This window comes from Gymnoscopelus braueri, assembly GCF_963280865.1.
Source record: "Gymnoscopelus braueri genome assembly, chromosome: 21".
NCBI lineage: Eukaryota > Metazoa > Chordata > Actinopteri > Myctophiformes > Myctophidae > Gymnoscopelus > Gymnoscopelus braueri.
In genome coordinates, this window is record NC_137623.1 from 28,714,891 (window position 1) to 28,728,931 (window position 14,041).

At 42.7% G+C, this 14,041-nt stretch overlaps 1 protein-coding gene across 1 annotated transcript; it reads right to left on the bottom strand.

Moving 5' to 3' along the window:
• Positions 1-3,042: 3,042 nt before the first annotated feature.
• Positions 3,043-13,752, bottom strand: arxa (aristaless related homeobox a; the record flags this gene model as incomplete). Its single annotated transcript, XM_080418068.1, has 5 exons — positions 13,485-13,752; positions 11,650-12,235; positions 9,258-9,303; positions 3,622-3,950; positions 3,043-3,328 (listed from the first exon to the last, which is right to left on the bottom strand). The coding sequence occupies exons 1-5, from the start codon at positions 13,699-13,701 to the stop codon at positions 3,043-3,045; spliced, it is 1,464 nt and encodes a 487-aa protein (XP_080274194.1). The 5' UTR covers positions 13,702-13,752.
• Between the last annotated feature and the right edge of the window lie 289 nt (positions 13,753-14,041).

The window sequence follows — 14,041 nt, forward strand, 5'->3', positions numbered from 1 at the left end:
AGGAGAGGGGAGAGGGGGGGAGTCCACAGAAAGACTTTTTGATAAAGTGGTTTGTTACTTCATTAATGACAAAGGGACTCGCTTCCACCGACATGGCATTACAGATGTTAAGACCAATTTAGCGCCTTTAAAAGATGTTAAAGGAAGTTTTGTGAAGGGGCCCCCTTGCCTTCCCGGATAAAGTGGGCGATCTAATTGAAAACCCTCGCCTTTTGTCGCGCGTTTCGCATGTGGGGGATTAGGATTAGGCCATGAATATATGGGCTGTATTTTGTCAACTCCACACTAGAGAGTAGACGCACGCAGCGAGCGGAATTATATTTACCATTAGGAAGGACCCTAATACTTTTTCTCGCTTATTTATTCAAGGTGGCCCGTTTTACAATGAGCATAGGCTCATTGTAAAACGGACCACTCCCATATACCTCTCCCATGCTAAATTCATCCGGTATGTTTTCATTCCACCCCATTCATTGGCCTAAAGGCACAACAGTACAACCTTGTATTCAATCTAGACAAGCTAGCCTGTTTTACGAAAGTGTATTTTCGTAATTCTGTTATATACTTGTAATTATGTGCATAGCTCACTGAGAGCAGTGCCCTTATAAATTGTATTTGTATTTGGGCATGCCATTATATTAGAAATTGTTCAGAATCTTTCGAAAATAGCAGATCGAATTTTTGATTTATTTCATTTATTTATTTGACTATTTTGACTATAATGACATGCTCAAAATTATAGATCAGTGTTTTTAAATGTTTAAGTATAAAATAGGGCATACGTGGTTAAGAGTTGATAATGCAAGGTCAACATTATTCTTATGGCAATGTAAGACAAAAGACATAGGTTCTTTATAACAGTTTTTATTAATAGTTATATAATATTCTATTTCACATATTTTCCTGGTTTGGGCCTATGTCAGTCGTAATGGAATTTGAAATAAAGAATAAGTCATTTTACCAGTGTAATTTATTCAAATTAGCATTAATAAACCAGGAAATGTACAATCACTTTATAAGAAAACAAAACTGTCCTCATCACTCAGTTCCTCTGGAAAACAGATATGACATAAATAATTAATAATCTAAAAACCTAATATTTCATAAACACGGGAGAAATTCTACACAGGGTAAACACTGTCATAAAACACTACACCAAGTGCAACTGATCAAAACATGGTCTCTTCTCAAATATACATTGACCCTGTTCTGAAAATTAACCTTTTCTTTGTTGCCTCTTTTTGCCTCTTTTCCCCTTTTTTTTTCTTGTTTTGTTTTTACACAATATGTACAGTTTTTCTCTTGCACAGTTCAGCCAAAAGAGACACTGGTCAAATCCCAACTTGGCATGTTTGTCCTGTAGTCAAACTCAGTGGAAATTCAAATCCTTAGTTATTATTAAGTGCTGAACAACAAATTCAAACATAAGATACTAGGCCAGTATCGTTTTTAAAAAACAATGTCATAATCAGTTTAAGTATTTGGCGCAGAAATATTGTAGGTGGTATAACACCACCCCAAAATATATTTTGACGTGTAACGAAAGCTAACTTTTTTTTTAACCAATTAAACCCCATATACTGTACTTCGTTGACCGGAGTCCCCCAGGGATCTACGTTAGGCCCCCTCACTTTCCCCCCTCTACACCAAATATATTCACCACAAATAGCCGATATACAAGCTCACAACGCATCACGTTTGCAAAGCATTGCGTGTAGATCTGCTATTTCGCTCCAGAATATGAATGCTAGGGTTCAAGTGGTTAAGAATACAGTAGGGTTGAGTTTGACTAGCAGACAAACGAGAAGTGAAGACTTAGAAGCAGGCTTGTGAAAAGGCTATGGAAGGTCTATGGACAGTTTTCCTTTGGTTTCGGTTTTGTTTTAAGTAACAGTAATATGGTGAGCACTCATGTCCAGATTCAAAGTGGCAAGCTTTGTATCCCCTTTGGTTCCTGGGTCTTATCTCCCCGTGCATATAGGTGTATTTGTGATGTGTGCACACACGCACGTGAATAACCCCTCATGGGAATTTAGCTGTATAAAATAAAACAAAATATTGCGACCACTAAACATCTCAACCAACAAGTAACATTTTCAGTGAAGGTCATAAAACTCAATCTCAAAATTTCAACCTGATCCTGTTGCTTTTTTGTTTTGTTTTTTTACATTGGACATTGTAAATTAATTCAAATCACTGGAACCTACAACTCAGAGAGGTGTACAGCAGGTGCGTATGCGTGCATGTGTGTTGGTCGGATTGGTTTTAATCCTCTGGCGTCTGGCATTTTGTGGGTCATGGGTGGAATGGACGACTTGGTTTAAACCAGGTTTAGACTAGTGAGCAGTCATCCGACTTACACATTAGTTTAGGCAGCGCTCTGCCTGAATTTGGTCGTGCTATTTTGTTGGGGGGGGGGTGTATGACGTTTCGAGGGGTGCACAGCAAAATACTCTGTGTTAATTCAACAACATGAACCAATAGCATCCCTATTCTGGGGGCGAACATTTGCCAAAAATAGCCGATCTACAAGCTCACAATGCGTCACTCGCTTACTCGTGTTGTGAGCTTGTAGAACTGCTATTTTTGGCAAAGAGATTTGGTTCAGGGGGGGGGGAAAGGACTGGACCTAGTATAGAGCCCTGGAGGACACCGTTCAATTATGGTACAGTTTATAGGGTTTAAGTGGTTAAGAGTGTAAAAACATTTTACACCAGTAGAGTAAATGAACACCGAGGATTTTGCTGTGTTTTGGGGGCTCGTCCGGATGAGCTTACTGCTCTGACTCCAGGAGTATGAAGGGGTTTGGGTGTTAACCACATTAACCCCAGCATCCATATTCTTGTGGGAATTCATGTGAACCAAAAATAGCAGATATGCATGCTCACAACGTGACACGTTGGTGAAGAGATTTGGTGTAGATGGGGGGGGGTGGAAAGCGGTCCCAAGTACAGAGCCAACTCGGGGTCCAGTTTACTAAGTCTAGGGGGTTTAAGTGGTTAAATGTGGGTGGGTTGGGGGGGGCTAGCTGGTGTGAAGTGTTCAGCACACCTCCTTCCCCGGGGCTCCTGTAGGCAGCAGTATGTTGAGCTGGGTGAGCTGAGCCGAGTGTTCCTTGGCCTTGAGGCGCAGCGCGGCGATGCTGGACGCCCTGCGGTCGGCTGCACCCACCGTGGTGGTGGTGGAGGATGAGGAGGAGGAAGAAGAGGAGGACGGGTCGGACAGGATGGGGCCCGGGTGGGAGGGGCTCTCCACGGGAGGCATGGGCTGCCGGAGCAAGGCCGCGGCGGCGGAAGCACTCGTCAGTGGACCCATACTGGAGAAGAGTCTGATAGATGGAGCAAGCCAGGAAGGATGTTAAGGCATGAGAAAAAAATACCGTTGCTGTCAGTCAGAAACCTTGTCTCCTGTCCTATAATCTCCATATTTCAGCGTATGTTTTGTAAATTATGACATACTTCATCGTACAAATCAATCAATAAAATCTTAGTGATTTGCCAATTATTTTGGGGGCCCCCCTTGCAATGTCCTCACAGCCCACCAGACAGTGGACCCTGGCCCCACAGGTTGGGATTTTGCTGCGTCCCAGCGGGGGGGGAGGGATGTCTGGGATCGTCTCACCTGCCGAAGGTGGGTCCAATGAAAGCGGGATGGCGGAACATGGCGGCCGTGCCCAGAAAGGTGCTCAGTCCTAACGGAGTGGCCAGGGGTCCCGAGCCGTTGTGCGGCGGGTGTGCCAGTCCCGGGAAGGCGGCGGCCGCAGCTGCCGCGGCCGTCCAGGCGGATTCCAGGGCAGCGTGAGGATGAGGAGGGAAGGGACCTCCGTCGAGGTAGTGGCTGAGAGGGTGGGCCGCTGCCATGGGACCTGGGAATGGCAGGCCGGACGGGTGGACCTGCACCCCGGCTTTCTCTCGTTTCCGCCACTTGGCCCGGCGGTTCTGGAACCACACCTGAGAATGGACACCATCGCGCACAGGTGAGAGAGCAGCAGAAAAACACACTGATATACTACAAGTCCCGTTTGGCTCATGCAGGCTAGATTGTATGCACAGTGGTTCTCGAACATTTTCATGTCCCAGTATGTATTTGGCCACGGACCGCCATCGGAAAATATTTCCTGATAGGGGACCCCCATACAAGATTTGTGTTGTTAAAATGCCTCAAAAATATTCTATACACATTTTCAAAATATTTCAAGATTTTTTAAAATAGAATGTATAAGGTAAAGTGGTTAAACTGATTTCTGCTAGGGACCCCCTGGAAACCCCTCAAGGACCCCTGGGGGTCCCCGGACCCCACCAAATACAGGTCCCTGACATGAAAATGTTTGCGAACCACTGACTTAAAGCAAAAAAGGTTATTTGAGGTGCTGACATCAATGCAGCCATGTCCATGTCCCATTGTAGCCTAATGACCCCATGAGGAATACCCTGTGGTGGACCATGCATCCCGGTTTGGCCGGGATTGTCCCGGTTTCAAGCTGGGTGTCCCGAGAACAAATATCTCTAAAACACTCAAATGTCCTGGTTTTCAACACAGTTAAAATAATAACACTTGCTTTGAGTGCCTGCTTACATACAGATACAGTAGATGTTTAACATGTTTGTGTTCGGTTTAAAGGTGCAGTCAGGTGTGCTAAGCGCTAAAATAATTGTCCCCCATCCTGATGGAAACAATTGAAATAAAAAACGATGTCAAAGAAATTGTCAAAAGTAGATAAAGTAGACAATCTACATAATTTGTTTTGCCTACTATTATAGGCCTACACTTCTTATATGAGGGTACCTGCTACAAGATATTTTCAGATGGGTGTCTGTGGCCAAATAGCCTTGCATATCATTGATATGCAAATTGATCAATTTGGGGGTCCTTGACATGAAAATGTTTGAGAACCATGTTGAATAGGCTATAGCCCAGTGGTTCCCTAACTTTTTAGCTCAAGACCCAAAGGAGAAATTAGATGTTTGCCCAGTACCCAAACTAGTAAAAAATAGCAGGGCTTGTAGATCAGCTATTGTGAGTCCTACTTCTCAAACATTTGTTTTCTAATTTATGGAATTTCTTAGATTTTTATTCTTGTATTTATTCAAAAATGTAATTCATGAAAAATGTTGATTTTATTTTATTTTTTTATTTTTTTTGTTTGTTTATTATTTACTCGTGACCCCTACAAATGTGTCTGCGACACAAATGGGTCCCGACCCAGTGTTTGGGAAACAGTGGGCTAACCAGTGTCAATTGTTGACAGGTAGCCCTAACCGTTGCTGTGTTGCAGGTGGCGGCCACCAGACTGTGTACAGGTCAACAGTAATTACACGAGAGGGAAAGTCCTTTCGTCTAACGTTATAGCTAATTAAACCCGTTCGCTCCTTTCAGATCCGGCTTTGCCAGGGTGGGGAGAGATAATTAAGAGCGGCTGTTAACAAAAGCTGGATAAAACAGCCGCCGAACTGAACTGGCTCTAAAATGGCAATTAATGCGCTTTAAATTAAAATTCTTAGAATCGTAGAAACAAACTGAAAACTGACTTCCATCCGGGAGCGTTTATTTAACTTTCCCACGCATCCCCTTGTTGCAGCAGTTTGCACTGTAGAAACACTGTGTGTGTGTGTGTGTGTGTGTGTGTGTGTGTGTGTGTGTGTGTGTGTGTGTGTGTGTGTGTGTGTGTGTGTGTGTGTGTGTGTGTGTGTGTGTGTGTGTGTGTGTGTGTCTCACAATGAGCAAAATGTCAACACGAGCAGAGTGATTGAACGGGCAACTTGAGCGACAGTCAGTGACCACACACACCAGTGGTGTAAAGTAACTAAGTACATTTACTCAAGTAGGCCCAACTGTAGCCTACTTAAGCACAATTTTGAGGTTTTGGTTTAGTGGAGTATTATCAATTTTCAATACGTTTAGGAAAGTATTGTAGGCTACTTTACTCCACCATTTGAAAACTTTAGTTACTTTGTTGATTTTGATTATTATTACAAAACAATAAACATCCATTAATATATACTTTTGTACCTTTACTCAAGTAAATTCTGAATACCAAACTTTTACTTGTAACGGAGTATTTCTACATTGTGGTATTGATACTTTTACTCAAGTAAAAAAAGGAGAGTACTTTTCCCACCACTGAGACAGACACACACACACACACACACACACACACACACACTGTACACACACAGGCATTATTCCCGGAGGGGCTGTTTAGCATTACATGGCCCCTGGGGAATTTATGAGTTTTTATCACCTCCTGATGGCGCCCGTTAAGTGATTTGTTCACCTTACGGTCCCCTAAAAGCGACATCTGTTGTTTTACCGTCGGCCATAATAACCATCGTATGTTTGAACTGTCTCTTTGGTTATGAGCCCGGGGTTTGGACATGCAAGACACGCTCTCAATCAGGGTTGCCATGTCCGCTTATTATAAGCGACGTTGGGCTTGTTTTTCTGTAAAGTTGCATTGGTAGCTATAGTTGGTGGTTGCAGCTTTTAGCCTTAGGGCTTGTTTCTAAAGTATAGTTGCTTATTTATGGGCTTGCTTCGTGTTGTTTAAACCAGTGTTTCTTAAACATTTTCATGTCAAGGACCCCCAAATTAATATGTATTTGTATTTTGTCGCAGAAAACATGTTGTGCCAGAGACCCCCATACCAGGTTTGTGTAAATGGTGGTTAAAATGTTTATTTTGAAAATAATAAAATAAAAAAGAATAAAATAACCAATCTCTAGCTCACAACGCGTTGCGTTGCGTTGTGAGCTTGTAGATCTGCTATTTTCAATTAGCCGATAAGGAATACCAAAACGCTCGCCCCAAAACACAGTCGCCCCGGGGCAAATCCGGCGGTATTCACCTGGTATTTATAAACGTAACCTCAGTAAGCTATGCCTAAACCTAACCTTATTCCTAAACGTAACCTCAGTCAAACTATACGCCTAAACCTAACATTATTCCTAAACTTAACCTCAACTATGCCTAAAAACCATAACCTTATTCCTAAACGTAACCTCAGTAAAACGGTGCCAAAACCTAACCTTATTCCTAAACTTAACCTCAGTCAAACTATGTCTAACACTAAACTTATTTCTAACAAATGCAATAACACAAGAACCGCTGGCCTGCGAAAAAAATGGGGGTGAGCGTGTTTTGGGGCGAGGCTTCTGGTTACAGTTGAAAGTTCTTATGTGGCCTAAGTTGCTTCTTTTGGGCTTGTTTTCATAGACCAGGTTGCTTGTTTCTCTCGCAAAATCTGGCAACACTGCATGCAAGCCACGCTCTGAATGGAGTAGGGCGGAGGAGGGGGGAGCAAACACCTTTAATGGTCTCCCATTCGTTCCCAAGTGCAAAGCATCGGATCAATGCAGGCCTATTGCAATCACATAATGGGAAATCAAATAGCATTATCGTCCCGTCATCCCCCCTCTCTCTCTCGCTCTCTCTCTCTCTCTCTATCTACACCCCCCCTCTCTCTTTCTCTCTCTCTCTCCCTCCCTCGCTCTCTCTCTCTCTCTCTCTCCACCCCCCCGCGCTTTCCCTCCCCTCTCTCTCTCTCTCTCTCTCTCTACACCCCCATGCTTGCCCGCCCCACCTACCCCCCTCTCTCTCTCTCTCTCTCTCTCTCTCTCTCTCTCTCTCCTCTCTCTCTCTCTCTCTCTCTCTCTCTCCTCTCTCTCTCTCTCTCTCTCTCTCTCTCTCTCTCTCTCTCTCTCTCTCTCTCTCTCTTCTCTCTCTCTCGCTTTCACTAGTGGTGGACACAGAGTAAGTAACGTAGGCTACATTTAGTTGAGTAGGCCTACTGTACTTAAAGCACATTTTTTTGAGTATCTGTATGTCACGGACCACGGTGCGTCAAGAATTTAACCCAAGGGTGGAGCAGAGGCACACGATTAGTGGCAAACAGTCACATCAGCGACACAACAAGGCCGTGATCATCATGATCACTGTATTTTACTTGAGAGAATAGGCTATTTTTGGATACTTTTAGGCCTATACGACTTTCACATATTTCAAAGAGCAATTTTGTAGTTTTTACTACATATATGTTTTACTCCATTATATATAAAGTACATATATATCAACTTGTGAAAATAGAAGATCTACAAGCTCACAAAGTGTTGCGATGCCACTTGAGCTTGTGGATCTGCTATTTTCACTATACAGCATTTGAATACTTGAATAGTTTTTAAAAGCAAGTAGTAGGCCTACTTTAACTCAAGTAAGAATTTTGACTGAGGGGTATTTGACTCAAGGCTACTGAGGTTGAGTAGCCTACTTTGTCCAGTGTTGCCAGAGTTTGCGAGAGAAATAAGCAACCAGGTCAATGAAAACAAGCCCAAAGGAAGCAACTAGGGCACTATATGCCATTATAAGCACTTTAAACCTATATATACTCTATAGGCCTACATTGAAAATATCCGATCTACAAACAGAGCTTGTAGCAGATCTACAAGCTCACAACGCTGCTTTGTGAGCTTGTAGATCTGCTATTTTCAAGAAATCTTGAAATAGAATGTGGAATATTTGGCACAAAACCTTTCCAGATGGGGGTTAACAAATGCATATTAATTTGGGGATCCATGACATGAACCACTGGTTAAAATAATTTAAAAAATGGTGAAGCTCAAGTCCAAAAAAGCAACTACACTTTAGAAACAAGCCCAAAAAACCGCAACCACCAATATTTACAAGCAACCTCACAGAAAAATAAGCCCAAAGTCGTTTATAATAAGCAGACTTGGCAACACTGACCACCACTGCTCTCTCCTCTCCTCTCCTCTCCTCTCCTCTCCTCAGAGAGAGACCCCCCCCCCATCTGATGTGAATTCAAGCAACAGTCCTGTATCCCAGGAAATACAACAGTGTTTGTTCGGACTCGGAGGAGCCACTAAGTGAGCGTTTATGAATCTCCAGCGTTGGCTTAATTGCCACTAAAACGTCCCCAATCGCGCGGTAATAACATTCAATAACAGGAAAAAGGCTGCAGCAATTGGAGCCATTTAACACATTTCAGAGTCATAAATTACGGTCTCAAATAGGCCTATACCGTCGATTCAAGGCCAGAGACGCATTTTACCGTTTATCATCTATGGCAGCGTAGATTAGATAGAGAGCTGACGTTTTACAGGGGGATATAAAACATTAAGAGGATATATAGTTTCTGATTTCTCTGTTTACGAGAGTCATGGGTTAAGTTAAGCTTATTGTGTTTCAGCTTATTGTGTTTAAATAAATCTTTCAGTTAGAGCAATAAACAGAAGGCCACTTACTTGCACACGCGCCTCGGTGAGGTCCAGACGCATCGCCAACTCTTCTCTGAAGGAAAGAAATAAAGAAAGAAAAACGGATATACGTGGTTATAAGCCACAATTTGGTAGGGATGTAGAATTGCTGTTTCTTTCTCCACCTGGAAAAAGTCCAAGCAGAAATGCCCCCCCGAACGGTTTACTGTACATATTTTCTTTTTTATTATCGTATGATGTTTTTGCATATGTCTATTGTATATTTGGTTGTCATTAAATGTATCGATGAATAGAATACACAGGATCCCATGGAAACAAGCCATATAGTGCTTTCTTGGGTTTAATCCTTTTAGCATCCTTTTGTATAGAACTCTACTTTCTGTGCTTTTCCCCCCCCCGCAAACTGCTAAATAAAGTATAGGCTATTCAATCAATCAATCAATCAATCAAACAAACAAACACCTGTTCGCTGTCAACAATAGACGATGGAAATAGGTTTTTCCTGCCTGCACCAACCGCAGAAAGACGCCATATAGTAGCCTATTCTATGTCCTGCCTTGGATGTGTAGAATAGAAAGTGATTGTCACTGTAACAACATAATGGTTGAAATAATGACATCTGAACAAGGCAATTGACGTTCCCTGAAATAGCCTATATGGGCTGGTGTGGCGCAAATTAGACCATCAAGGCCCCTGGAAATAAATTAAATCAATTCAGTTCAAATTTGGGATAATACCAAATCAAATGGTGAAAAATAATACAACTCAAACGACAAATAGCTTTTTTTGGGGTGTATTTTTAGTAGCCTATGTTGGTTTTTAAAAATATCAGTGTGTGCATAACTGCCATGCTTTGCAGGCTGTAGTGTTTTGAAATAACATCAGCGATGTAGTTTAGCCTAGAATGTAATTATATAAAAAATAAATATAGTTATATAGAGAGTATATGAGTCTAAAATAGTTATACAGTGGCTACAGTACATTTTGTTGTGGTTGTGTGTTGTGGTTTGTCGAGCAACAAACTCCAGTGTGTGTGTGTGTGTGTGTGTGTGTGTGTGTGTGTGTGTGTGTGTGTGTGTGTGTGTGTGTGTGTGTAAGCGCCCTTGAGCTTGTGGAGGCCTCAAATTGGTAATGTGAGCCCGGCGGATCCGCTAATTCTTATGAGAATAACATGGATGCCATGTGTAACAATGGGGAGGGATAAATGTAGCTAAACGACCTTAGTGTTTCCACTTAGACCCAGTGGTTCTCAAACTGTGGGTCGGGACCCCCAGGGGGGTCCCCACCAGATTTTTGGGGGGTCCCCAGATGACAGTGAAGTGACATTTTAAGGACCTTTAAGACATATTCAACACCAAAGAAAAGCAAAAGACTGCATCAAAAGTCATCAACAAAATATAAAAACCGGTCAAATATTGGGCAAATTGTCAATATAAGAAAGAGGCAAACATTGAGAAAATAGCCGATCTACATACTCACTTGTGAGCTTGTAGATCTACTATTTTCACAATATTTATCTGTGGAACCGAGTCAAACTAAATTGAATGCCCCAATTCCTACATTCCAAGTGCTTGTCAGAGTGGGGGTTCCCCATGGTTCAAATAAATATGATGGTTTCTAGGGGGTCCCAGGCTTTAAAGGTTGAGAGCCACTGCGCTAATTCTTATGAGAATAATATGGATGCCATGTGTAACAATGGGGAGGGATAAATGTAGCTAAACGACCTTAGTGTTTCCACTTAGACGCATTGTGTTCCCTCATGCCAGGCACGGGCGCGTTTATGAGGTGCGAACTCCGCAGTGTCCAATTACGCATATGGAATGGGATTTATGCTCAGGCTTTTATGTAAGCCTGGTTTAATCAAACTTGATAATTTATTACATTTATTTAGGCCTATTTACAAATAATTATTTGTAAATAGGCCTAAATAAATGTAAGGAATTATTACGTTTAATTAAACCATTTATAGTCTTAGTGAAACGGACCTGAATTGTAACTATGGCCTATTTTGGACCGCTTTTTTTTTCCGTCTACAAAACTCAACACCAAATCTCTTTGCCAAAAATAGCCGATCTACAAGCTCACAACATGTTGTGTGTTTTTTTTTTCTTTTCTGGGAATTTTGTGTTAAATTGTTTAATAGACATTTTAAATTAGTAGGCCTACAGCCTAATTATTAATATTATTTTGTTCTGGAATCTGTATTATTAATAACATCATACACATTTCTTTTTAATAACATGCCTATTTGTCTAATAGGCTAATAATAATATTAATAATAATGCATTTTATTTATAGGCTAATATCTAAATCAAGAAAGGAAATATTATTTGAATGTCTAAGTTAAAAGTAAATGAATATCTGTGCGCTATAACACATGCTATCTAATACATCGGTATAATATGATAGTATGTCTGACCTAGTGAAGACGTCGGGGTAATGTGTCTTCTGGAAGGCTCTCTCCAGCTCCTCCAGCTGGTAGCTGGTGAAGGTAGTCCTGTATCTTCTCTGTTTGCGTTTCAACATGCCCTCCTCAGAGTCACTGCCCGCTGACAGACACACACTGTCCTCCCCGTCCCTCACGTCCCCGTCCCCGGCGGTCAAGCTCTCCCTCTCCCCCTCGTCCTTCGGAGAATGGCTGACCACCGCAGGGTTCCCGCAGTTCTCCTCCTCTTTCCCCGTCGTGTCCTCCTCGAACTTCAGCGGCCCCAGCTCCACCATGGAGCCACCGTCCTCCTCGGAGCCTTCCCCACCGGGGCTCTTGTTGCCCTCTCCCCGGCCCAGGGACGCGTTCTCCCGGTAGGACTTGCTACGGCTGATGCTGACCTGCGGCGCCTGGCTGATCTTCAGGTTGTCGCAGGCCTGGTCCACCAGCAGCAGTCGTTCCCTGTCCAGCTTCTCTCCTCCGTGGTCGTGGAGGTAGGACTTCCCTCCCGGGCCGTACAGCCTACGGAGCTTTGGGGGCATCAGGTGCATGTCGGTGTCGAGAGACCCTTTAGTTGTGCCTGAGTAGGATAATTAGTATACACCGTTATTTATGCGAAAAGGACAACAAATAAGGCAGCTCCTGCTGAAGGACCCCCAAATTAATATGTATTTGGCTGCGAGCTTGTAGATCTGCTATTTTTGAATAGCCATCGTATAAATGGGTAAAGTGGTTAAAATGATTGTGATGCTACATTAAATACTTTTGCTGTGCCCCCCCCCCCCCCTCAGAACCCCTGTTCTAGAAAGTTAAACATTTCAGGCCTGCTTTGCACACCTTTCATCAGCTCTAGAGCATGCAGCTATAGCCTATCCCTACACTTTTGGTCACAATATGCGATATATTATATTATTTTATATTATAGAACGCCTACTTTCTGTGCTTTTTTTTCAAACTGTTAATACAGTATTCAATCAATCAATCAATCAAAGCAGTTTGACGATTTTCGAAGTTATGAACTTGAAGAAGAGTAATGAATTAGGCAATACACACACATCACATAATTGGCCCATGATGCCACAGAAGTTTAATAATCACGTTTAGAACCCAAGACTCTAAAACTAGGCTACATCAGCTCTCCTAATATGTATTCTCGCTCTTGTTTTCTTTTCTTTTCTTTTCTGTGTATATTCAACCCACATTTGGTTCATAACATGGGTCATCAATGTGTCCGTACATGGACAAATGTTTCTGTGGCAAGACTTGTCCTTGTCTGTGGCAAATTTTCGTTTTTTAGTGTTTTTACATAACATTATATAATGTTCCTATTTTGATCATAAGACCCAATTACTGAGTGTCAGTCTCCAGGTTTTCTTCAGAATATGTATGACACTGATTTACTATGACCCATAAGGAGTCCACTATAGTGGTTCTCTAACTTTTTATTTTCAAGGACCCCCATAACTCTGAGAGTGCACACATTCTACCACTTTAACCATTATTTTATACTTTGGCTATTCAAAAATAGCAGATACAAGCTCATAGCGCGGAACCAAGTTGCACACTATGAGCTTTAGATCTGCTATTTTAGAAAAATGCATTTGTGCACTCTCAGAGTTAGGCCTACAGACCTGTAAAGGTCATTTAAGGCTATAGCTCTTTATGTGTTTCTGGTAACATTATTGTCAAATTGGGCCCTGGGTTTATAAACATAAATAACATAAACGAACAAAGAGCACTGCAACAACAGCGTTTACGCGTCAACAACTATATAAATCCAAATCCAAGTTATTATTATTATTATTAACAACTAACGGGCTTCTCTTTACCTTCAGCTGTCTTGTGGAGCAGACCCTCTCTGTCCGGCAGATGACCGGTCAGTGTCAAACTTGTCGCTCCTATGAGCCTGACTCTGCAGGGACTCCTTCGGCCCAGAATGCTGTCGATGCAGTAGGACGACAGCAGCGTGGGCGACCTGCTCTTCATCCGCTGCTGCTGCTCTCCCCGGATCTCCTGGATCTCCTCTTCTTCAAACTGACCGTTCATTTTGACGCGACGCGGCGGCTCGGTCTTTATTTTGACAGAGAGCAACTTAAAGGTGTCACTCTCTCTCTCTCGCTCTCGCGAAGTCCCACCACGCTCTCTCTTCACTTGTTGTCGTCGCGCTGCTGCCTCTGACTTGTTGGCTCCAGTCAGTCCTCTCTCTCTCTCTCTCTCTCTCTCTCTCTCTCTCTCTCACTCGTTCATTTTTTTCTCTCTCTCACTGGTTCTCTCTCTCTCTCTCACTCTCTCTCTCTCTCTCTCTCTCTCTCGTTCTCAGACTCTCACTCTCTCGGTTTCTCGTGGTTAATGACAGACGGCGTTCGGGTCCGCGCGCTCGCACCGA